This window comes from Struthio camelus, chromosome 18, assembly GCF_040807025.1.
Source record: "Struthio camelus isolate bStrCam1 chromosome 18, bStrCam1.hap1, whole genome shotgun sequence".
NCBI lineage: Eukaryota > Metazoa > Chordata > Aves > Struthioniformes > Struthionidae > Struthio > Struthio camelus.
The window spans coordinates 4,492,486-4,517,002 of NC_090959.1; the positions used below are offsets into that span (position 1 = coordinate 4,492,486).

At 46.7% G+C, this 24,517-nt stretch overlaps 2 protein-coding genes across 3 annotated transcripts in view; one reads left to right on the forward strand and one right to left on the reverse strand.

The window, feature by feature from the left end:
- Positions 1-18,204, forward strand: part of TRPC4AP (transient receptor potential cation channel subfamily C member 4 associated protein) — a 40,594-nt gene extending 22,390 nt beyond the window's left edge. For both annotated transcript variants that reach the window (XM_009678460.2, XM_068913072.1), the window contains exons 8-19: positions 390-578; positions 2,182-2,324; positions 6,209-6,340; positions 6,999-7,057; positions 9,506-9,607; positions 11,422-11,505; positions 11,844-11,934; positions 12,296-12,436; positions 14,216-14,324; positions 14,530-14,642; positions 14,874-15,080; positions 16,163-18,204. In XM_009678460.2, the coding sequence (XP_009676755.1) occupies positions 390-578; positions 2,182-2,324; positions 6,209-6,340; positions 6,999-7,057; positions 9,506-9,607; positions 11,422-11,505; positions 11,844-11,934; positions 12,296-12,436; positions 14,216-14,324; positions 14,530-14,642; positions 14,874-15,080; positions 16,163-16,300 (1,508 nt within the window). In that variant the 3' untranslated portion in view covers positions 16,301-18,204. The remainder of the gene's footprint in view (positions 1-389; positions 579-2,181; positions 2,325-6,208; positions 6,341-6,998; positions 7,058-9,505; positions 9,608-11,421; positions 11,506-11,843; positions 11,935-12,295; positions 12,437-14,215; positions 14,325-14,529; positions 14,643-14,873; positions 15,081-16,162) is intronic.
- A 1,331-nt stretch (positions 18,205-19,535) lies between these two features.
- MYH7B (myosin heavy chain 7B) overlaps positions 19,536-24,517 on the reverse strand; it is a 46,358-nt gene continuing 41,376 nt past the window's right edge. Inside the window, exons 32-43 of the mRNA XM_009678463.2 lie at positions 24,262-24,458; positions 23,682-24,031; positions 22,962-23,086; positions 22,523-22,638; positions 22,176-22,368; positions 21,872-22,075; positions 21,599-21,724; positions 21,260-21,430; positions 20,781-20,885; positions 20,219-20,314; positions 19,873-20,010; positions 19,536-19,658 (exon numbers count right to left, since the gene is read on the reverse strand). Coding sequence (XP_009676758.1) covers positions 19,647-19,658; positions 19,873-20,010; positions 20,219-20,314; positions 20,781-20,885; positions 21,260-21,430; positions 21,599-21,724; positions 21,872-22,075; positions 22,176-22,368; positions 22,523-22,638; positions 22,962-23,086; positions 23,682-24,031; positions 24,262-24,458 — 1,833 coding nt within the window. The 3' untranslated portion in view covers positions 19,536-19,646. The remainder of the gene's footprint in view (positions 19,659-19,872; positions 20,011-20,218; positions 20,315-20,780; positions 20,886-21,259; positions 21,431-21,598; positions 21,725-21,871; positions 22,076-22,175; positions 22,369-22,522; positions 22,639-22,961; positions 23,087-23,681; positions 24,032-24,261; positions 24,459-24,517) is intronic.

Below are 24,517 nucleotides of genomic sequence, written 5' to 3' on the forward strand. Positions count from 1 at the left end.
CGACTTATTTCTGCCCGCTCAATTTTCAGCCAGGTCGATTCCTTGATCTGACTCATTATGGGCTGGAAAACAGCAGGCGAGCAAAGGGGAATCAACCATAAACAAGTAGCTACAGTAGGAAAGGAGTGTTTTCGTTCCATTGTCAGTCCAACATAGACCAGTTTAGCGTTCCACTGAATAACGCCTCGAGCATGTACGCTGTGTTCCAGTCCTTGCTGGGGCGAGTGGACTGACTTCTTCAATCTCTGCTGGATCTTTTAAACCAGAAGGAATTTGCTTCTGTGTACTGTTCTCTGCTACTGATACAGAGGTTTGGGGACCTTGTAGTGTAGAGGATTTGATGACTGTTGTGTTGGGTGGTCTTAAGTCATAATAAAACTATTTTTCAGCTACACTTTTGAGTATTCCGGGCTTCATTGAGCGATTATGCAAACTGGCAACACGAAAGGTGTCTGAAACAACGGGTACTTCCAGCTTCCTTCAGGAGTTAGAAGAATGGTACACCTGGCTGGACAACGCCCTTGTACTTGATGCACTGATGAGAGTGGCAAACGAAGAGGCAGAGCAGAGCAGCACAGGTATCCGTTCCTCTGGCCACCATTAACTAATTCTTATTTTACTACTTTGGTATCTACCGCACTTTACTTTTCCTTCCTCCCTGTATTGATCCCTTCTCTTGCACAAAAGATCACCATATCAGCATTTAGGTCTGACTCCTGTTTTATTCTTGTGTAGCACTGATTCATTTTCATGAGCTAAAGTTAACAAAAGGGAAAGAAATATCCAAGAGCAACTGTGCTCTTTTCACACCTAAGTAACACTTACTGTAATGCTGTACATGCTCAGAACTGATCTCCCTGGGACAGAGAGGAAAACAAAACTTATGAGATAAGTTACTTTACCATCATTTTGCTCTAAGACTGAGGGTGCTGGAATTAATAACTACCTGCCTTGAAAAGGCAGGTAGTTATAGCAAAATTAAGTAAGCTAATTGGGGAAAAATATACTGTTCCATAGGAGCATGTGGAAGAGTTGATACAGCCTTAGGAAGCTGCTTTGAACTAAACAGCTGGTTTTGTTTCTTCACCCTTCAGTAGTACAAAGATGTAACGCATGCCTTATTTAACCCAAAATACTCTGTAGCGGAATGAGAATTACTCCACAATTTTGGCATCTAAATCTTTTACTTCTGTGCTTCTCTAGAAAACTTTCCGCATTATCCAGCTTCATCAGTTTTATAGCAATTAATTATTGGAAGTTAGTAGAAACTGGAAAACAGATAGTACTATGAAACAGAATTCACAAGAGCGCTCTCAGAGGTGGAATATGCTTGGTGACCGCTCTTGACCCACAACATCAGTTACCAGGCAAATATACAGATGTACTTTCTCAGAATACCATCTCAGTCTCTAGTGGCTTGTGGCTTAGGGACTTCTGAGTCAAAGGTGGCATCTGTTTTTAGTTTGGAAGTCTATCTTTTTTTTCCTCCCCCCGTCCCTTCATGTGTATGCCTAGTTACTGTTTCTTCACGTGGGTTCAAAACACGTTCACGCTATGCTATGCCAAGGCATTTCACAGCTTAGGTACTGTGTAAAGTGCTAACTCCCTCTTTTGAACTGCCACCCGCAAGTTTCCCTAAGTCCTGTTTACTTTCTGTCGGTCATGATTTCTGTCATGTTTTCCACTTGCAGTCATGGCATGTTATATCCTGTTTCTGCTGGTAGCAGTATAATTCTAGAATAGAGTTATGAAAATTATTTAACTGTGGCCTAAGTACGCTGGTATTGAGATGTGAAAGGGAAGTAGGGCAATAACAAATGCTTCTGATAAACCCACTCCTATTTGTATTACCTTTTCTGCTATGCCCTTTTTGGTACATTAGTCTCTTAATTCATGTAGATAATCCTACTTATTTCATGTAGCAAATAACATTTAGCTTACTATGGAAAAATTACTTTGTTAAAAATGAAATTTCATCTGACCTAAATTTCCGGCTATGTTTTTCTTCTCTTGTGTTTAACTTAAACTGGTTATTTATTGTGTGCCACTAATTTTTGGTGAGAAGAGGATTTAAGCAGATGCCCTGGGCCTACATCTGCACTGTTTGAATGTAAAAGTAACTGTAACAAATCCTTTCCTGTTGGAACCGTCTCAGGCTCACATCTTTGCCATCTTGTTCAGAGTCTTCAGATGAAAGTGGATTGGCCAACACCTCAACACGAACGCAGCTTCCGCAGTCCATGAAGATCATGCATGAGATTATGTATAAGCTGGAAGTGTTGTATGTTCTCTGTGTATTACTCATGGGGAGACAAAGAAATCAGGTAAGCATTTGCAAATGGTCACACATGCGTAAGTTGATGTCTTTTTAAACCTAGATGCTCAATTAATTAGATGCGGGAATGTGAAGAGCAAAGCTCAAGGCATAAAGCTGGGCGAATCCCATCATTGCAGCAATGCGCAAACAAACAAGCAGTGTTTTGTTGCTGAGAACCAGAATGAGCCGTTGGGTCAGGCTTGTCACAAGTTGTGCTGAGCAGCGTAGGGGTGGGGTGGCCAGTCTTTGCAGAGCCGCCTCTCTAGTGCAGGATGGATGCAGAACAACAAAGGCTAAACGGCAGGCTGTAATCGGATACATATGTTGAAGCGGCCACAACCTGTCCTGATCTGCAGCAGCAAGTGCCAGGAACATCTCATCCAGGAAGCATCCTCTACCTGCATGTAAGGAAGCATGTGGATGTACCTAGGTGCTACTTGAGCTGCCTGCTGGGGCATTCTTCCTCCTCCCCTGTGCACTGGTGACTCTGCTTGGACAGGCAGAGGGAATGCCCAAGACGTAAGTGCAGCTACCAGAACACAGATCTGTTAAGAGGACTGATATTTTGCATTGTTTCAAGACAGATAATGCATCCCTGCCTAATTTCACCACAAGAATGCAGTTTTATAGATGCTGCAAAAGCTGCTTCCAACTTGCGCTCATGCCACTGCTACCTATTTAGGGAGCTGGCAATGTTAGCTTTGGTATCTCTGTGGCTCAGTTTTAGTGTGTTATCATCAAATGTGGCAAAATAGCAAGTACGCTGCAGAAATAGCTGGCTTTGAAACTAACTTCTTTTATATGCTAGGAAGAAAACTCCTTGTTCTTCCTCTGTCATTCCTGCCCCCATGCAAACAGAGAAACTGTTTGTCATAGGGTAAAGCAGGCAGGCAGGAAATTTTTCCTGGAGCTGATTTGGGACTGGAAGTGAATTTTGCACAATTTAGGTTTCTTAAGTCCAACCACTTTGTGTCAAGAGCCAGGTCCTTTTTTACCAAAAAAAAAAAAAAAAAAAAAAAAAACAAACCTTTATCCCATGATATATCCAGCATTACTTAATCTACATAGAGCTTTCAAGAAGCTGTCTGATGGATGTAAACCATGGCACTTTTTGAGAGGAAGTCAGATTAAGACCTAGAACTGAGCTGTTCAGAAGTAAATCGTTGTATATGGAAAGCTCCAAATAGACAGGAAACAGCGGTGTCTGCGTTAGCACTCTAACTGGCTAACATTTCGGCTACATGGTGGTGCCTCTGTTCCGTGAGGGGATAGAAGTGCTGGCCCTGTGACACGAGTCTTCCTCTTTAGGCAGTGAAAGGTCTTATTAGTTAGAAATTCCACTCAAAATTATTCCAATATCAAAAGGATGTCACAACCGTCTTCAGTCCACTGTCCCATGATAAAACAACATAATGATCTGGTGCTTGCTTGAAGCACGATCCAACTTCTTAACAAGCTGAACCTGTTCCTGAGTGCTTACTCTAAATCCTTGGTTTAAACTTGACTGCTGGCTAACTTACACAGATTGAAAACTGTGTTAGCAGTGACTTGACTCCTACCTGCTGCCACTTTATGGATGATCGCAGCCTTGGGGACAAGTGATGTTTCACCACGGATCCTTGCCTTTGCTTCTCTCTCATTACGGTCACGCTCCAAGCTACTCCTCTCATACCTATTTCTCTAGGGTGACTTGTATTTGCCTGGTGTGGTGAGAGACGATCAGTTGTTTTACCTGCTCCTGCTATAGGGAGCCAAACTGCACGCCGTAGAAGGAGGTATAATAGCTTTAGTAGTGAGAAAGCAGTAGAGCAATTCATGTGAAGCTGATAGCAACAGGGAAAAGTCGAAGGCCTTTGAAGGACTGTTGTAATGAGTTGGGGATTTGGGAGGGAGCGTGATCCAAAACCAATGACTCTGACTCAGGAACTCTGTCGTGCAGGAGTCAGGTGAGGACTTTGAGTTCAGCAAGCTAAAGGTAGGCTGAACGCATTTGAAACTGGGGGGACATCATCCGGGACAAGCAGGTTGCGTTCTGTGTGGCAAGCAGATTCCTGAGATGAAACAATGAGCGCAGAGAGCCGCTTTCGTGAGGGAGCCAGAGCGCTCACAGGCAGCTCACACGCCTGGTTTCATCCTGTTGTGCCTGTGCCACGCTGGCCGCTGAGGGACGGAGACTACAGGGAGTGCTTTGTTTGGACAAATCCCTGAGAGCTATTTCTGTTGGAGGCTTGTGCCTGGGTCAGAGCATTTGAGAGCATTTTAAAGTAAGGGAACACAGAAGACTCCAAGTTTTGCAGTCTGTCGGGGTAACACGAGAGAGGTGGGAGGGAGCTGTGCGCCGCCTCAGGCTTGATGTTCGCAGAGCTGCTCGGCAGTGGGAGTGTGATTTATATATCCGGGGAAAGTTAGTGGCTGCAGCTGAGAGGAATTCAAAACACTACCAGCTATGCTGCTGACAAGAGTAAAAATAAAAACCTATAAAATACTGTTGGCTTGAATACTTGAGTCAACTGAAAGTGTTTGAGGAAACAGGAAAATAGTGCTCAGCTTAAAATACTGAGAGTTATAATTCCCTGCAGGGGCAGCCTAGGTTAGCGTTTAGAGGACCTGACTTTAAGGGATATGCCTCTTCCTGTTTTGTTTTGGGCACTTTGTTTATTATGTTATTTATTACGTTATTATATAACCAGTAACTAGCACGTTCAGCAGACTGCTCCAATGGAGTGTTTCCTGAAACCCGAGGGAGCTTGTCGTTGCAGGGACAAAGCCTGTTGTTGTGCTTTCCCAGTCATGCATGATTTTCAACTCTGTTACGTCTCAAGGGGTACTGGATGTCATAGGTCTCCAACTGGGAGGGTCTCTATTTGTATTTCTCCTATTCCTCACCTTTCAAATTGTTTACATCAAAAGTAATGATGCTGTACTTGAGTATTTTCGCGTTTTCTTCTTAGCGCACTCTAGAGAAGTTTGACTTTCCGTTGACCTGCAGAAGCGGTGATTGAACTGCAGTTGGGTTGTGTTAGGGCTGAACTCTGCTCAGAACTCCTGCCCTAGGTCATTTGAACAAAAATGCTATCGATATTTTACGTTGTCTTCAAAGAGCTACCTCAGCATTAGCTGCATGAGCTAGAAAGGCAAAGTATGCTCCATGGAAGACTGGCAGCAGGATGTTAACAGTTTAGTTTTTGTGATACGCAGAAATTAAGTATGGATATATTTTCAATGTGTTGTAAATGATCTCCTGATGTCCTAAGCTGCTTCCTGAGGCACAGCGGTTAATTCACAGAATCACAGAATGGTTGAGGTTGGAAGGGACCTCTAGAGACCATGTAGTCCAACCCCCCTGCTCAAGCAGGGTCCTCTAGAGCACATTGCCTAGGATTGCATTCGGGAGGGTTTTGAATATCTCCACGGAAGGAGGCTCCACAACCTCTCTAGGCAACCTGTGCCAGTGCTCAGTCACCCTCGCAGGAAAGAAGTTTTTCCTCATATTCAGATGGAACTTCCTGTGGTTCAGTTTGTGCCTGCTCCCTCTTGTCCTGTCGCTGGGCGCCACTGAAAATAGTCTGGCCTCATCCTCTTGCTCCCTCCCTTCAGATATTTATACACATTGATGAGACCCCCTCTCAGTGTTGGTTCAAGGGTTGGCTAAGAGCTTTCTCCAAAAAAAATGCAAAAAGTCTGTTTTCTATCCGTATCCACCAAATGGAAACTATTCTAATGATGCGCCGTGCTTAGTATGCATGCTAACGTAAGCATGTGCTGTTTGATAAGGAATTTACTCTTTCCGTTGTCAGAAAATGACATAATTATGCCCATTTGTTTTCCAGACTACGTTATACCCATATTTGAGATTGCAACAAATGAGAACTTCCTTCTCTTCTTTTCTAGGTTCATAAAATGATAGCAGAGTTCAAGCTGATTCCTGGCCTCAATAATTTGTTTGACAAACTGATCTGGAGGAAGCATTCAGCATCAGCCCTTGTTCTGCATGGGCACAATCAAAATTGTGACTGTAGCCCAGTGAGTAACTTTATTAATTCTATATGGAATCTTGGTCGATCTCTCTCTTTATAATACCGTTCTGAGAAACTGTATTGAGTAACTGAATGTCTGGACCATACATGCGGCGAGACGTGGTAGGATTCAGTGTTCCGTTTTTATGCTGCAAATTGTTTTCACTGAAGTCTTTATCTGTGGTTCACTCTAGTTTATTTGTGGGAAATGTAGCCTCTCTTTTCTCTCCCAGTTTTGGGAACTGGGAAATGGGTCACTTCTGTAATATCTGCAGGCCTAACGGAGGGGAAGACCAGAACTTAAAAGAAATGATAGGTAAGGCATCTAGCAAGGAGAGCCAGAATAAAAACGAGTTGCAGTCAGGTTTTTCAAACCTAGGTATAAAACATTATTCTAAACTGATCAGTGCAGGAATGAGCTTTTTTGCCTTTGAGTGAATATAATCAGTTATTGATTGTCATACGCACAGGTTTGCATGCAGGCTCCACTTGTGTTCTCTTTATGGATGCCTACAAAGTGCAGCCTTCTGCATTTATGCAAGTCACTTGCTCAGCTGGGTTTGATTTGCATAGGTTTCCAATTCAGCCGTTTCATATGTGCTAGGGAACTAATGAGGTCCAAAAATCCTGAAGCAATTTTGAACCTCTTTCTTCTCTCTTTTTAGGACATTACTTTAAAGATACAGTTCCTGAGGCTTCTTCAAAGCTTTAGTGATCATCATGAGTGAGTATGAAATACTTAGTAGATTGTGGCTCAGTGGTATTTTTTGCCCAACTGCAGTTACAATGGGTGTCCTAGGCACAGTGCAGGCTTTGTGTGAATGGAAGGTTGTCCTGTCCTGAAACTCTGTTCAGATGTTCACATGCCTTCGAGCTTCGGCTATGAAGAGACGCAGGATACGCTCACCGGTGAGCGTATTTTAAGTATGCCTATTGATGATTAAAACTAGCTCATTTTGCTTCATGTTGAAATGAATTGAAGCTTTCATGTGAGCAGTTACCACGTTTTGGCTGAAGAAATAAGGAAATGGCTTTCGTGATGCCGTTCTCCTGACTCTTCCCTGAGAACTGGTAGTGAGGCAGCGTGCTCACAGGATAACTTTTCTCCCGCGTCCATGCTCAGGTTTAATTCAAAGTGGAACAGGTATAAAAAAGGCTGTTGGAAGATCAGGGGGAAAGACAGCATAACTCTGAAGAGGTTATCAGTGCTCTTTTGCCCTTGCCCAAAGGCTGGGAAGAGTGATTGTTGCCTAAATCCCAGCAATGGAGAAGACCTGATTTAACTGAAGAAAAATGTTAGAGCAATTATCTGTAAGCTTGTCATCAGGAAGTTAGGTTGGAAACTGGAGGAAAGTTTCTATTTCCCTTCCGAAGGCGTATTTCTGAAGTATGATTCTTCTGGAGTAGCTGGGGGCTGATGCAGTTTTTGGGGGGATTTTGTTGTTGTTGTTTTTAACGTGTTTACTCAAGAAGCACTCCTTCTGTGCTGATACAGATATGCTTGTTTGCTCTAGTCTTACTTGCAGAATCACATCTTCCGTTGTGTCAATGTCATGTTACTCTGATTGGACCCTGCAGGTCCTCATAAATGCCTCACTTGGGGCATATTGCACTGAATTTGCATATGAACCGTCTTAACGGCTTCACTTCTTGCCTAGCGGGTCTTGTTTACAGCCAGGGCCGACAATTCTGCGTAGGTTTTATGTAGTACTATGAAACTTCTTGGATCTTAATATTGGAAACGTCAGCCAGTTGTAACTGAGGAAAAAAAGTGTTAAGTATGGGGAACTGCTGGATGTATTTTAAACATAAAGGGAAAACTGACATATCACAGCTCCTCCATGCAAGACGTTGTTTGTCCAGGAATTGCTCCAGGTTTTCCAATAAAATCTCTTCAGGTACTATTCCTATTGAAGTGGCTCCTACAAAGATTTCAGGCTTGTTTAAACAAAAAACAAATTTTCAACTGTAACATTTTAGCAAATGGAAGGTGTGGAATCTGGTTAGATTTTTTTAAACAAATTATTACATAAACTCTCTGTGAAATCACAGGTCAGTTGAGCGAGCTGAGGACAGGATGAGAGCAGGTGCTTGTATACTAATACTGACTTTGGTAGAACTGTGAATAAACCAGACCTGCAGAACTGTTTGTGTGTGGAGAGAGAGGTTATATTTTCATTACAGAAACCTGTTGATCCAGATCAAAAGAAGCTTCACATGACAGCCTCAGTGAGCACTAATCTGGAAGACAGTATTTGAAGCAAGAAGGCATATGAAGGAAGCTTCCCCTCCCCATCACCTTTCTGGTCTAATAGTTTATCTTCTATGTAGTTACTATGTTTTCATGAGCAGGTTCTCTTCCCACACCCAGGTATCACATCATTCTTTACAGTTTCCTGAAAATAAATCTTTGCTGTCTGATTCTGAGCAGGTTGAAGTAGGAGGGCTTTTAGGAGCACGCTGGAACTGGGGGGGGGGTTGTGGCAAAAGGAGACTCTGGAGTACACTTCTACTTTGTCTGCCCTGCTTTGCTACTGAACTCTGTGGGTTTCTTGTGTTATATAGATAATCCAATTGGTTTTCATTATGAAGAATTCAGTATTCAATAAAGCATTTTATTTGAATTCCTTGTTTTTATATCCATCCCTGGTTTTTCTTCTACATTTCATTAATTCTTTAAATATTTCCAGGGTAACCAATTCAATCACAGCAATAAAATACCAGCTTGAGAAGTGTAAGTTTTTTGTTTTGTTTTTGCTTTTTTACAGTTTCAGATTCCTACTCTCTATATGAGGTTAATTACTGATAAACAGCAAAGTCACTTTATGGCAGAGAAAAACTGTAGGAAGTGGCTGGCGAAGGAATCTGCTATTTAAGTCTGTTGAAATTCAGTAAACTATTGCTGAGGTTTTTAAAAACTAGCGCCACCTGGAAGGAAATATTTACAAAACAGACCGTAAGATCCTGACCAGATCAGCAAAGGCTGGGTATCATGAAGCTCCTTAATGTTGAGACTTGCATTTGGCAGATTTCAGAGAAGCTTACAGAACAGCAGCTAGCTGTGTGGTGTGGTGGTGTTGTTCGTGACATTGCACATTTGTCTGTCTCTCTAATGGTTTCATCATCTCTTTTTTTTTTTTTTTCCCCCTACTCCCCAACTGCCTTGCTTTAGGAACAAGTATCTGCTTTTAAACAGCCAAGAACTTAATGAACTGAGTGCAATCTCCCATAAAGCCAACATCCCTGAAGTTGACGCTGTTGTTAACACGGACAGGTAAGGAGGAGTAGAGGTTCTAGGCCAGCAGCTTCTAGCGTTTTGCACGCGCTTAGGTTGGAGGTTTGATGTCGCCTGTTTTGTTTGAAGTCCTACTGAGCACCACACTTGCTTTAGTTTGTGATATGTTTCAGCAGGAAATGTCTCTGTTTGTATGGTGTTCGTGGTTGTTAGCAACTTTAAAGTGTGCTTGTACTCTGAGTAAAGCCCTTTAAAAACAAATGCAACCTGACATGGGGATTTTGAGTTCGTGGCCCAGACTTCCATATGACGTGCTAAGTCTGTCTGCTTGTCTGGCCTCTCTCACTACTAGCTTTATAGAAAGAGCTGGGATCCCTCTAATGCATGAATTGCTGCTATTAATAAATATTAGACTTGAGATTCAAGAGCAGTCTGTGCACACAATGTCCGTTTCTAGTCTGCATAAACAGATTTAAGTGTGCCTGCTCAAAGCTTTTATTTTAAGAGCAGCTAATAACTAGAATAAGCTAAATTAGATTAACACGTTAAACCATTTACAGAATTCCCAGCGCTTTACATGGCTATTTATTGGGTTGACTATTTTGATTTAGTTTAATATACAACTCTGATGTAGAAATCTCACAAAGTGAAACATTTTCAGAATTTAGTGGTCAAAATACTTCCAGAGTATCAGGAGGGACTTGGACTGCACAAAGCAGGTTTACCTTTCTTCAAAAGGCAATCATCTAAGAGGATTTCCAGGTTATAATTATTATCATAATAATCTGCCTAACTGGTAAGAAGTGGTATCAGTGTCACTCAGATCCCTTCCTCCTAAGCACAGGTTTCTTTTCATCTTTGTTCAAAAAGGAGTAAATATTTGGAGAGGGGGAGAAATCTGGCCTGTTCTGAGTGCACTGAAATGAAGTGGAACAAGGCTATAAACAGCTTTTTCTATCCTGCGAAGTTTCTCAGCTTTCTCGAGTCTCAGTAAGAACAGACTACCATGCTGAAAGCATACCACTTTCCACAAGGGCTTGATCAGCTGGCTATTGACTGCCCAGCAAAGGTGCTGATACAGTATGCAGGCAATAACCTGGAGGTATCAGCAGAATACACATGCTATTTTTTTTGCAGTAGAAAAGTGCCACTGTGGCGCATCTTGTCATACCTCTATGGAATGACTTGTATAGCCAGACAAGCAGCATCGCTTGATTCTTGGCATAAATTTGGTTTCTTTTCCAACCTTAGCATTTCATTTCCATAGCATCTTTCTTGCTACATGAGATTAAGGCAGTGCTTCTGCACATGCTTCCAGTGGGTAAATAGTCTTCTGAGGTGCTATTATATACAGGTAATATCGCAGTCCTACAGCCTCTATAGTTTTGTTAGTACAAACAGAGAGAGGCTGCCTAATCTCAAAGATGCCAGATGCTAGGTTTGCATCCTCTGATCTGCTGCTTACTAAACAGAATGTAGATCTTCCTTTATGGTTGTTGAGGGGAAAAAGGCATGTTTTTCTTTCATGCCTAAGCTCAAATTGGTACTTTTTTTTTAATCACTTAATTTTTACAAATTGCATTTGCATATTTTGAAAGAGAAGAAGTGGTCTTCTCTTGGATTTATTTGGAAGTCGTTCATGTGGAAGATTTTTCAGAACTTTACCAAAGGTGGTTAGGCTACCTCTCCCACAGTAGAACTAGTAAAAAAAGTTAATGCGTTTCCTTGCTGTATAGCTAGTACTGAGCTTTAGATCACTAGAAGTTCTGGAGAGGAGACTGGATTCAGTGTTCTACAAAATACAGCGCTTGTCAGCCCTTCCTCTCATACTGTAATTTTTTTGCATGCTTTAGGAGTCTTGTCTGTGATGGGAAAAGAGGTTTGCTAACCAGACTGCTTCAGGTCATGAAGAAGGAACCAGCTGAATCCTCCTTCAGGTAGGCTGTGCTTGCACTTTAGCATGTTATTTTGAGGTGACTGGAAAAGCAGTTTTTGCAGGGCTTGCAGCAGTTTAAAATGCTTAAAATCATGAGGTGGGAAAAGACTTCTGTTGCATTTGACTGCAGTGACAGTGCAGGGGCGGGAGAAGGCCAAAGCATTCGTTGGACCTTACATCCAGTATAATCAGTGACTTTCTGCAGGATCACCAAGTCTCTCTCCAGCTTCATGTTGGAATGAAACTGATTCCACCTGAATTTTATCACAACTGGTTGTGATAAAATTCTTCCCCTTGCTTCAAAATTAAGACTAAAACCTCGTTTCTGCTGTTTCTCAGGTTTTGGCAAGCAAGGGCAGTTGAAAGTTTTCTGCGAGGCACCACCTCCTATGCAGACCAGATGTTCCTGCTCAAGAGAGGACTCCTGGAGGTAAGAAGTACATGTTAAGCTTAATCTGTAACATATCTCCGTAACGATCAAGAAGGACTTTTTAATAAAGAAAGCAGAGAGGGTGAAAATGAAATGCTAAATGTTTGCTATAGAAGTAGGGCAATTTTTGTAACTTTGAAAAGTGTTTGTGAGTTCTACTTGTGGCAACCAGGCATGGGGTGGCCCATTCTATTAAATTAACTTTCCCCTGATGCAGACTATGTTAGACTCATTTGAATTGTTGTCTGTAGTTCTGCCATATAAGAACTAAACCTGCAGATAAATGTTTTATGTAAGAGTCTGTGCTGTACTGGTGGCTTGGGCTAAGCTGTGGCAATAACATGCTTTCTTCCCGTGCCAGCATATTCTCTACTGCATTGTTGACAGTGAGTGCAAATCGCGGGATGTGCTGCAGAGTTACTTTGACCTTCTGGGAGAACTGATGAAATTCAATATTGATGCATTCAAGAGGTTCAACAAGTACATCAACACAGATGAGAAGGTAAATATTTGTAAAAGCTGTCCCCAGTAGGTCTAATTACAGCCTCATATAACCAGTTGTAGTAGTGGGAAACCTCAGGTTCATTTGCTACTTTTGATGTGATGAGCTTGATGCCCAGTAAACCCAGAGCACTGACCTGCCAAAGTCTCTTTGTAAGTACATAAGTTGCTGACTTTTCCTCTGCATACGCTTGTATTTTCAGAAGTGCTCCCAGCTGTTCTGAGTCAGCAGTTTCTGAGTTGTTCAGAAAATGTTGCCCCATTGCGTGATCAGGCAGATCCAAGGTCAGAGCTCTGAGTCCATAGAACAGTTGCTGTGATGTCACTGGGTTTTGGTTTAAGCTGGTTGTTGTGAACATTTGAGACAGACTAGCCAATAAATCTGTCATGGCAGCTTGTAAATAAAATTATTGTGGAAGACAAATCTTAATGTAGGTGACTTAAAATACTCTTTCATATTTGTTAATGCAAAAAGGTATGTCTCCTTTTTGGTGGTATTCGAACTTAGAGGCATATTTAGAAGGTCATGGCTGATACAATTACCTATAAAACTCTTAAAGTTTTCTGTGTAGATCAAGAATGGGCAGCTCTCTATGCATAAGTGGTTTCATGTTTTTATGCGCTTCCATGTATTTAACCTCAGCTGATGATTAGGTTTTGAATGGCCTCCTACTCTTGCTTATGATATTGGAAATCTTTTCTAGTTGCTGCTAAATCTGGCAGACCTTGGAGAATAGAAGCAGAGCAGTGTTTCCAGGAAGGGTGTATTTAATATAAGGTTGTTCTCTGGTAACTGACTGAGAAGTTCTAGAGAATCTACTTCTAGAGAATGTACTTTGTGTGTTCTTCCTATTTGTTGGTCTGTAATTTTTTCTTAATCCTCGTTCTTTATGAATGTCTCACTGTATGTCTCCCTAGCACTAACTGCTATTCAAAATTAGTGTAGGAAAACATGGACCTGGAGGAACTACAGAGCTCAACACCCCTGCTTGTCTCGTATCCCTCTTTCAAAACAAATTGCTTGGTCTCGTTGAGGTGATGGGGTCTGCTTCATAACAGATTTTGATAGTGCCAGGACCTGGGCACTTTTCTGTTCCTTAATGTTTTCAAGCTATTTGCTCTAGGGCGTCCTTTGGTCAGCCCTTGCTGCCCGTATTGGCTTGGGTTGGATGAGGCAGGTAGGGAGCACATCTCTCATTTTATTCTTGTTAGGGTAAAGCAAGTTACTTAAAGGTGGGTGTACCTATTTCTTGTTCTTCTGCTGACCAGGCCTTGATGCCTGTTGCATTTTCCAGTGAGCTGTTGCAGTGTGCACGCTTGCTTAAGAGTGAAAAGGTACACTGATTAAGTGTTCAGGCTGAAAGTGGCTGGCAAGGAAATGACGATAAGGGTTTTGGCATTCAGAACCTAGCTTCCTCGTTTCTAATGGGAAGGGGAAGTTGTCTGCATCCCTGAAGCCTTATTTTGATGATGTGCACTCCTGGGTGCTTGCGAGATGGTTTCTCCCGTAACCGTTAAGGACCGTACTCTTTCAGTGTTGACAGTTCAGTTCTGGATTGCAGCTATTGTCCAATTCACCAAGCCTTATTTGTTGCTCTGCGCGCTGAGGTTCAGTAGCCTGTTCCCCTTGTGCCAACAGAATAATTGATTTAGTGCACCTCTTGGTCATGACACGTTCTTAAAAGGGTATGGAATGCTTTTCTGTCAGGCTTCATCTGTTGGTGCTCATGTAGGACACTCTTTGGGGCAAATGCAACACTAAAAAAGTATTTCTCTTTAGTTCCAGACATTTTTGAATCAGATCAACAGTTCATTGGTTGACTCAAACATGTTGGTTCGCTGCATTACGTTGTCCCTGGACCGATTTGAGAATCAGTCTGATGCTAAAGGTAAAGAATAAGGAGTGGTGTGTGTGTTTGGTAGTGACAGTGGTTATTTTAAGCCTGGACTTTGAAAATTGTTGTTTGGAGACAGAGAAATACCCCCTTTATGTTTGTTTCTGTGGTCTAAGCAGCAGTTCTTACAGCTGCAACACTCATATCAATGTATCTAAAGCTTAAGCACCTGATGATTCTCTTTTTCCTCTTGCTGCAGTTGCAGAAGTCCTGTCAGAGTGCCGCCTGCTATCGTATATGTCCCAGATGTCCATGAGAATGTCCTTTCTTTTCCGTCTCATTAATATTATTCATGTACAGACACTTACACAGGTAAAGAGCTGACGATAATTTCGCTGATTCCTTGCTGATATTGTGTACTGATGAGCTGGGCTGGGAGTAGGGAGGAATCTTGGCTTCTCTTCAAGAGACCAATGTCCCTTTTTTGTGTTACAGATAGAACTTCCTCTGCATGCTTGCCTTGAAGGCATTTTGAAGGTCATCTATACAATCAATATCTCAAATTTTTGTTCTTTGACCATACTGTGTTATTTTTACTTTTAGGAAAATGTCAGTTGTTTGAACACAAGTTTAGTTATCTTAATGCTGGCCAGAAGGAAAGAAAAGCTACCTTTTTATCTGCGCACTTTGCAACAGATGGAATACACAGAAAAATACCCAGGCTTCATCCTGAACAACTTCCACAGTCTCCTGCGATTCTGGCAACAGCATTACCTCAACAAGGACAAAGACAGCACCTGCTTAGAAAATGTATGTGAGCCTCTTAAACACAGTAAGAAAAATCATAATCGTCTGTGTATTAGTCACCTAGCAATAATGGGAATGAGATGTGAAGGGAAAGAAAGGAGCAAGTTCAGCCTCCCCAGTGTAATTTTCTGAAGTGCTTTTCACACCGTTTTATCAGTCAGGTCCCTGGTGCATGCAGTCACAGTAGCACAAGGCAGATGTATGGTTCAGGTCTCTCAGACGAGCAGGTCAGAGATGGAGGTGACCATGCAAGGAAGCTGATCATCTTTTTGGGGAGCCTGTATAGAATTGCTCTTAAAGGTCCCAAGGAAGGCAGGAGGCTTCTTACCTCCTTCTATGCGGCTGAGCACATGAGCTTCAGCGCCTTCTGCTCCCTGAACTAGCAGCCACCTTGCATCTCTGCATCTCCTTTGTCCTTCCGGGAGAGAGCAGTTTGGCCTGTAGCGCTGCTGTGAAGCCTCCTTCATGGCGCTTTTGTTTGGGTGGATCTTGGGTCTCTTGTAAAGTAGACTTCTGTCTTGCATCTTAACCTCGCTTTCCCCCTACGTTTATTTTTCACTAGGATGCAGTCAAGGTCCACTCTTTCTGTTTAGTTTTTCCAAATTATCCAAGCCATGATTCAGGCACCTGCCTGAGGCACAGACAGGTGACTGACCTGCTGGTTGTGCGGGTGTCTGTAGCTCAACATCCCACTCCAGCAATGTGCTTGCATGGGGATGTGGGATGTACTGTCTTCTGGGGAGTTCTCCATGCTGCTGTTTTCCTTTCCCTGGTTGCGAGAGGTATCCAGTGTCCTTAAATACCATCTCTAATGCTGCTCTGCTAGTAGAACCAACGTGCTAGAGGTCATAGTAGGAACAGTAGAATTAGTATTGCCTGGGATAGTTGGTTCAACGTCCACCTCTCCTGCTCCGCACCTCTGAGCAGGATGGCCTCAATGGTGAATCAGAGGTTGAAGTGTGTGGCTGAGGAAATCAGGCTAGATAGGAAGTGATTTTCAGTTTTCTCTGCATCTGAGATGTCTGCTCTAATGCGTGTTGGTGCCTGCAGACCCTGCTAACCAGTCTCTTCCCCTCTTTCCACAGAGCTCATGTATTAGTTTTACCTACTGGAAAGAGACTGTATCTATACTGCTCAGTCCGGACCGGACATCCCCCTGTGCCATAGTTAGCTACATCGATGAGGCATATATGGACATTGACAGAGACTTTTCTGAGGAGTAATTCTTCACTCTGGTTTCTGATGGACAGCGCTTGGAGGGTACCTCGCAGACCGTGGATTTTCAGGGATACGCTGTGTAGTGTGTGTGTGCGTGTGCAGCTTGGAACCATGGAGCGTTACTGCATTGTTAAAACCCCGGCCCCCTTCCCAGTCCCCATCTCTGATCTCTAACAGAGGAGACTTTTGACAGCTCTCTGGGCAACACATTCAGGGATGTATCTTCCATTTGTTCTGGGATAAAAATAAGCACCTGCAAAAAAACCAGCCTTTTTTTTTTTTTTCCTCCTCTTCCAGTCAAATGTAGCTGGTTGGAGTCCTTTTTGATGACAGATGAGAATATCCTGTATGTGCCAGTTTGGTTGCGGTTCTTTTTCCTGGCTACCAGAATTAGCAAATCAAAAAGCACAGAAATTGCCCTCCAAATGTGAGGTCCAAGGAGCCAATCTGACTGGGACCCCAACACACCAGCCACACGCAGAGCCACCAAGAGGACTCCCTTCAGGTTTAACTCTTCTGTTGGGGTTTGGAATCAGGGGTTTAGGGTTGGTTAGAGTGAGTGTGTGTGCGTGTGCTTTTAATTCCTGAGAGCCCTAGCTCCAGTCACCTCTTTACCATCTACTTTTGGATCATTTGGTACTAAATCTGTTGGGCCTTTGTCTGTTCGTGTGTTAGGAGAGCACCTCTGCTCCTGCTGTCTTTCCTGCAGATCCTTCCTGTCTGAAGGTGTTTTTACAATGCTGCGGAGAACAGAGACGTTTCAGCAGTGGTGGAATTGCAACAGGGGTTGGCTTTTTCATGGAGCACTAGCATTAAAATGTACTAATTTTTTTAAAACTTGCGGCTTGTCCCTTCTTGGGTAACTAATCTGATTTTAAAATCCTTTTCAGGACCATTGCTCTTGATGCTAACCTGCTATGCCTGGAAGTCTTATATCCGTCTCTGCTTTCAGTTCTTAGTATCAACACACACACATTAATCTTGAAGTGCAATATTTATTGGAGATGTCAGTTTTTCCTCGATTTGTTTTAATCGGAATGTGTTAAATGCTGGGAATAAACACTCCTAGTTGAAAGTAACTTTGTAGGATGTGTTGGGGAAGCGGGGAGCAGGTTTGGGCAGAGTCCCAATTGCCAAACCTGAACATGCCCTGCCTACTCACCAGTGTTAATTATGTTACTCCGAGACAGTCACATTCCCAGGAATGAAATAGTCTGAAGTCCTGAGCCACTGCATTTAAGTCAAATCGTATGCATCTAGCAGCTCCAGCTAAAAGAAGCCGTTTTCCTTTCAGACATGCATCTGAATTACACGTTTTTTAACTTAGTTGATGAGACAATTTGCACATCTCTCCAGGAGCTGGAGGCAGGGAAGGGTGGTGCGGGTATCCCTGAGCTGTAGCATTTTGTCCCTAATCTTTGCCAGCAGAGTGAAAGCCATTCTGAGGATCTCTGTGCTGGGGCCTGGCTTCCAGCCCCTAGTGCAGGATTTGCTCTCTAAAAGTCACCCTTCTTCTCTAGCTTTTCTTTTACTTCTGTGTCCTGCTGCAGACTTACAGTCAGTACTTTGCTTGCAGGGTGGTCAGAGATGCTGAGCTTGTACATAAACCTGGAATCTTGCAGGAACTCCTGGGGAACCTCCCTGGAGGGCTGAATTCCTCCGGTAGCCTTTGGCCAGCTCCAGTGATGTTACTCTGGTCTCAGTCCTTGTGTCGGGGAACTCTTTGCTATGGCAGCTGCAACTCTCTGTTCTTCACCAGGTCACCCCCCCACTCTGCCCCCCTCTCCCCCCAGCTAATTTCTTTCTCATCTGTACTTTTTTTGTTCTTGGGTATTTGTGTTTTTGGTGTATCTTTGCTTCTTCTTAACTGTAATAGATGTACACTTAAAATAAATGCTTCAAATTAAAAGGCTTTTAAGTTAAGGGATGCCTTTTCCATAGTCTAGTTAATTGGTGCATCCAATGATTGCTGCTATAAACCTGCAGAATCTCATTTACATCTCTGTATTTATGTAACTTACAGTTAGGTGCCAAGCTGCATTTCTTCTTGGCTATTGGCCTGCGTATGGCTGAGCTGAAATAATCCCAGTTTGCCTTCTAGCTTGTGAAGCCCTCCTCCCCAGAGTGGGAGCACAGTAATTTATATGTCTTTGTATGTTTTGGGTCCTTGCCTACTAGCGGCAGCTTGGCTTTGCTTTCACCTTCAGGGTTTTGCAGGAGGCTAAGCTGGCTGCCTTCAGAAGAGTGCACAGAAAGGAAACCCGCAGTGACTCCTCCAGGAGAGAGCGCTCTGGTCTCCAGCAGAAAGGTTCTGCTTGCTGCCACTGCAGCAGGCAAGGGGAGGGCTGCTGGCAAACTTCAGCTGGGAGCCAGTCTCCTGTGAGCTTGTCTGTCCATGCCAGATGCCTCAAGACTTTTTCTTGAGAGGGACGAGACGATTCAGGCTTTCATCCTTGTTTTTTTCTTATTTATGGAGAGCAGAGGGAAGAAGTGTCCGGTGCAGTGCCAGGGAGTGCTCACTGACCTGGTTGCTGACTTAGTGGAAGCTTCAGCAGGTCAAGTGCTGGAAGGGTTGGGGAGGGCGGGGGGGGGATGGAGGGGAGACCCCTGAGACTAACAACTACTTCTGGAAGTCTGCACTATCCCCATGGATTGCTGAGGTTTGTGCTGCCCAGATTAATGCCAATTTACTAACTGCAAATAAACGTATTAAATGGAAACTTATTAAAGAAATCTATTTTAAAGAAGTAAGTGGAATGTCTTTCTTTGTAGTGCCTTTCCCAAAGCTGTAATGAGCTTCCCTCTGCCCTACAGGAATGCACTTAGGATTGTTCACGTTCTCACCTTGGCTAATGATTTGAGTGAGGTTTGTTCTGCCCTCCCTGCTCATCCCCATGCCTTGCCTCACCTCTCAGTAAGCTGAGTGTGCTGAAGGATTCTTGGAGGAAGGGTGAGGAAAGGGCTCTTTCCCCAGAGCTGAACCAGTGCGTGAGCAAGGGAGAAGGAAAAAACTGCTCTTGGCCAAGCTTGGAGCTCCACTGCAAGTTGCCCAGCGCTGGCAGCAGCTCCGATTCCTTGGTGCCAGGGGAGGCCAATGCCCCTCTCCTGTCCTTGCCTAGGGGTGAAGGGCATCCCTAAAGCTCCCACCTTGCCTCCCCAGGTCTCCATTACACTACTGCAGCAGAGCCCAAGGCAAGGCTGGTATTACCCCATCACAGACACAAAGGAGCCTTTCCCGGTAGAGCGCTACATTTATTCACTCAGTGCAAAGCTGGCAGTGACTGTTGCAGCCGTTTGCCTCCAAAGTACAGCAGGCGGATGAGGGACAGGACTGGGCACAGGTCCATGCTTCTACTCCTCGTGCTGGCAAAAAATAAAGGCATAAGGTGAGATGCTGGGCTGGGAGGTAGTGCTCAGCCACCATTCAGGTCTGGCTGGCACTACTGCGGTAGTGCCAGGCTAGGTATAGCCTGGGCCTGTCTAGCCACTCAAGCCCTGTGCCTGGCTGGACAAAAGCAAGCCCTTGCCCTACTTTCCCCTCCCTGCAGCTGGGTGGTCTTGGGGAGCCCTGCCTTACCTTGGAGGTGATGACCTCCCTGGTGCGGGCACGCAGCTTGTTGACCTGTGTCTCGGCGATGTCAGCCCGCTCCTCCGCATCATCCAGCTCGTGCTGCACCTTGCGGTACTTCACCAGGTTGGAGTTGGCTTGCTGCTCCTGAGGGAGGGGGCAAACAGGGCAGGGTGAGGGGCGAGCTGGGTGTGCATGAGGCACAGCTCAGCCCCTTGGCCCTGAGTTCCCCACACTGGACCTGGGCAGGCCCCTTTCCCCTTTAGCTCACCCAGCTGGGCACTGTGGGGTGCCCACAGGGATTGCCCAAGCAGCCCCAGAAAAGACCAGACCTGTGGTGGCGACTAACACTTACCGCCTCCTCAAACTGGCGCTTATAGCTCTTGACCTTGCTCTGCAGCTTGTCAATCAGGTCCTGCATCCGTGTCAGGTTCTTCCGGTCTTCCTCACCCTGGAAGGGCCCACCAGCCTGGTTAGCAGGAGCCCTGGTGGCTGCTGCAAGACCTCGCGGCCCTGCTCAGACTCCTGCTGCCCTAACACGTCTACAAGAATCACAGTGGCGGCAGGGCCACTCCACTGATGTCAGCCACCAGCCCCATGTCCCATGGACGGTCCCCCAGCTCCCTCCTTGTGTCCCAGCACCCAGCTGAGGCCGTGCCCCTGAAGGGGCAGAGGGACACAGCAGCAGGTGGCAGATGCCAGGGACTAGGCATCCCCCTCCTTTCTGTGCCAGCACAGGGCCCAGAACAAAATACTGCTGTGCTGGCCTCAGAGATGGGACCCTGTGGACTGGTGGTACACTGGAGAGGGCAAGGGTCTGAGCACGTTTCGGGGGGGGGGGGGGGGGGGGGCGCTTAGTGAGGCGGATGCTAGGCCCCGAGTCCTGCTGGGAGAGGGCTGTGTCAGTGCCACCATACCTGGTAGCTCAGCTCCTTGATCCTCCGCTCATACTTGCGAATGCCCTTCTGGGCTTCGGCCATCTTCTTCTGCTCCATATCCAGCTCCCCCTCCAGTTCACGTACCTGCGCATGGCGAGAGGCCAGGTCAGTGCCCTGCTTCCTCAGTGCCACAGCCGGGCTGGGCTGACGAGATGGCGCCAGCACCCAGCCCTACTCAGGGTCAAGCCAATTTTCCAGCTCAGAGGCGCCCCAGCAGTGGCTGAGCCATCCCAGACAATGGCTTGAATCCAGGCCCAAGCTCTCAGGTCCTCAGGGGCTGCCCCTCACTGCCTACGGCCCACCGTGTGACACCAGCTGGCCCACAGAGAGGGATGGGGGCCATGCCTGTGCCCTGCAAAGTTTGGTACCACGCCAGGCTGAAGAGCATGCAAGCTGAGGCAGTGCCAGGAGCCAGCTCCTGTGTGGGCACTGCTGGTGGCCTGCCCTTGCCGCCTCACCCTGGCCTCCAGCTTCTGGATCTGCTTCTTGCCCCCCTTGAGAGCAATCTGCTCTGCTTCATCCAGGCGCATCTGCAGGTCCTTGATGGTCTGCTCCATGTTCTTCTTCATCCGCTCCAAGTGTGCGCTCGTGTCCTGCTCCTTCTTCAGCTCTTCTGCCATCATGGCAGCCTGCAGGGCCAAGGGCATACCGACATCACCTAGGCCAGGCAGCCCCAAAAGATACAGGGGCCCCACAGGGGATCTGCAAGACCCTCCCCTCTCCTCCCTGCTGCCAGCACCGCAGGACGCTGGGCACCTTTGCCTAGCCATGTAGCACAGTCTCTACCATGCTCTTACATCTGTGATGGCCTTCTTCGCCTTCTCTTCAGCATTGCGGCACTCCTGCACTGCATCCTCCACCTCGCTGCTCAGTTGCGAGATGTCGGTCTCCAGCTTCTTCTTTTGGTTGATCAGGCCTGTGTTCTGCAGAGGGAGAATGGGGAAGTGGCACAGGGACTGGCTGTACGCCTTGGATGGTGGCCCAAAGCCAGACAGGCTCCCAGGTGCCTCAGCCCATCCACGGGCCAACAGAGTGCCAAGTCCCAGCAGGCTGATAACAGGCCCCCTCACCTGTGAGTGAAGTAGGTTGACCCTCTCCGTGGCCTCCAACAGCTCCTGCTCTGCCAACTTCCTGCTCCTCTCGGCCTGCTCCAGGGCTGCCCGCAGCTCCTCCACCTCCGCCAGCAGCAGGTTGTTGCGTCGCTCCAGTGCGGCTGCCTGCTCCTTCAGGTCATCGTTGTGGCGCTGGGTGTCGTCCAGCTCAATTTGCAGGTCCTGCCGGGCAGTGCAGGGTCAATGGGGAAGGAAAGGAGAAGGGGATGGCCCCCAAGCCAGGACTGGCAGCTGGGGCAGCACCCAACCATAGCTGTCCAACCTTAATCTGGGACTGGAGCTGGCGGCCCAGCTTCTGGAACTCAGCCGCCTGGCGGTTGGCATGGCTTAGCTGGATCTCCATCTCATTCAGGTCCCCCTCCATCTTCTTTCTCAGCCTGATAGCCTCATTCTTAGCCCGAGCCTCCGCATCCAGGGTGGCCTGCATGGAGTCCATGGCGCGCTGGTGGTTTCGCCTGCGGGAGGCATTGTGTGACAGCGTGTCAGCCCTATCCTGATGCAAGCACGTGGCCTAGGGAAGCCACAGCCAGCGCCAATTGTCCCATCATGGGTGTCGCGCCAGCTCCACCCCTGCAGTAATAGCTTAACCTGTCTCCTCTTCCCACACACCTCAGGTTCTCAAACTCCTCGTCCTTCTCCGCCAGCTTCCTATCCACGTCAGCCTTGATCTGGTTCAGCTCCAGCTGGATACGCAGCGTCTTGCTCTCTTCATGCTCCAGGGCCCCCTAGAGATAGCAGCATCCCTATGTGAATGGAGCCTGTAGGAAGGTCTCCCCAGCCACCCTAGCCTGGCCTCACATCCCTGCCTAGAACTGTGGGGAGCATGGGGAGTCAGGAGCCCACCTCAGTGACTTGCTAGGGGTTGCACAACACTCATGAGTGGGAACCAAGAATTCCCCCATGTGCTGGTTGCAGCCTGTCACTCGGGGCTGTCATGCTGCAAGGATCACCTGCCCCAAACCACCCTGCCTGGAGCTGCAAGGTAGGTGAGGCGGCTCTCAGGGGGCAGCAGGTGCATGCAAGAATTGGCGGGAAACGGCACACCCACCTCAGCCTCCTCCAGTGCCGCCTGTATATCACTCTTCTCACTCTCCAGGGCCTTCTTCAGCTTCTCCAGCTCGTGGATAGTTTTGCCACTCAGACTGATCTGGTCAGTCAGATCAGCAATTTCCTCTGGAATGAGCAGAAGGGCACTGAGTGAGGACTGAGTTGCAAGGCCAACCCCACACAGGAAACTTCCCCATTCCCACCAGCCCAGGCTGAGCCTATGTCATCCCTAGTCCACTGGAGGGCAGACATCCAGGTGTTGAGATTGAGCTGACGGAATGGGCACCAGTCCCCCTTGCTGGGAGACCTTGCTGCAGCCTGGGCAGGGCATGGGGGAAGATCACAGGAGAGCCATAAGGAGCCATGGAGACCTGCTTCTCCAAAAGCAACACTCTCAAGTGATATGTCACAGCCATGGCCCTTCTGGCAGCAAAACACATTTTACAACAGCAGCCAGGATGACACCGACCTCCTGCCTGGAGTCCCCTCCCATCAACAGGGCGGGACTTATACTGGCTTCCTGGAGGGACACAGGGCCCCGCAGCCCAGGCGGTGAGGAAATGGGGCTAGGCTTGGCTGAGAAGTGAGGTCAGCTCCCCACCCAGAGGTATACCTAGCCCACTACACATCTTGGCTGAGGACAAGGAAGCTACATGCTGCCCACAGAAGAAGGGCCCCAGGGAGCCAGCAGTCTGAGGGGAGAGCATGAGCCTAGTCCTACCCTGCAGGTTCTTGTTCTCCCTCTTGAGGGTCTCCAGGTTGTCCAGGGACTCCTCGTAGGCATTCTTTAGCTTGAAGAGCTCTGTGCTCAGGCTACGCGACTCCTTCTGTGATGCTTCCAGCTCTGCCTGGGTCTCCTCGTACTTCTGCTTCCACTCAGCCAAGACCCTGTCAAAGTTGCGCTGCTTCTTGTCCAGGGCGGCGCAGGCTGAGTTGGCTCGCTCCAGGTCCACCGAGAGGTCCTCAATCTCTGTCTGTAGCCGGTGCTTGGTCTTTTCCAGTGAGGAGCACTTAGCATGAGCAGCCTCCACTGCCTCCTCTGCCTCCTGCAGCCGGATGGCCAGCTTCTTCCTGCCAGTGACAGCAAGGGGTGAGTACACCCAGCCCAAGTATCATCCCACCTGTTGCTCTGAGCATGGAAGGCCATGATCTGCTCAAACATCCTGGTAAGGCCCTCCCTCAGGGTCAGGTCTGGACAGAGAACTGCAGCCTGACTCTGGGGTCTGGGAAAGCCCCATCTTTGAATGGGGACTGGCCACCTGCAGGGAACAGGCTCCTGTGCCACATGGCATGAGACTCACTTGGCTTCCTCAAGCTCTTCCGTCCTTTGGATGGCATCCGTCTCATACTTAGTTCTCCATTGGGCCACTTCTGCATTGGCTTTGGATAGGCTCCTCTGGAGCTCACTCTTGGCTTCTACCTCCTCCTCATACTGCTCCCGCAACAGGTCGCAGTCATGCCGGGAGGCTTGCAGGGCATGAGCGAGGGCGTTCTTGCTCTGAAGAAGGGAGAGCTCATGAGAGGAGCAGCTTGCAGCAGGCTCCCGGACGCTAGCTA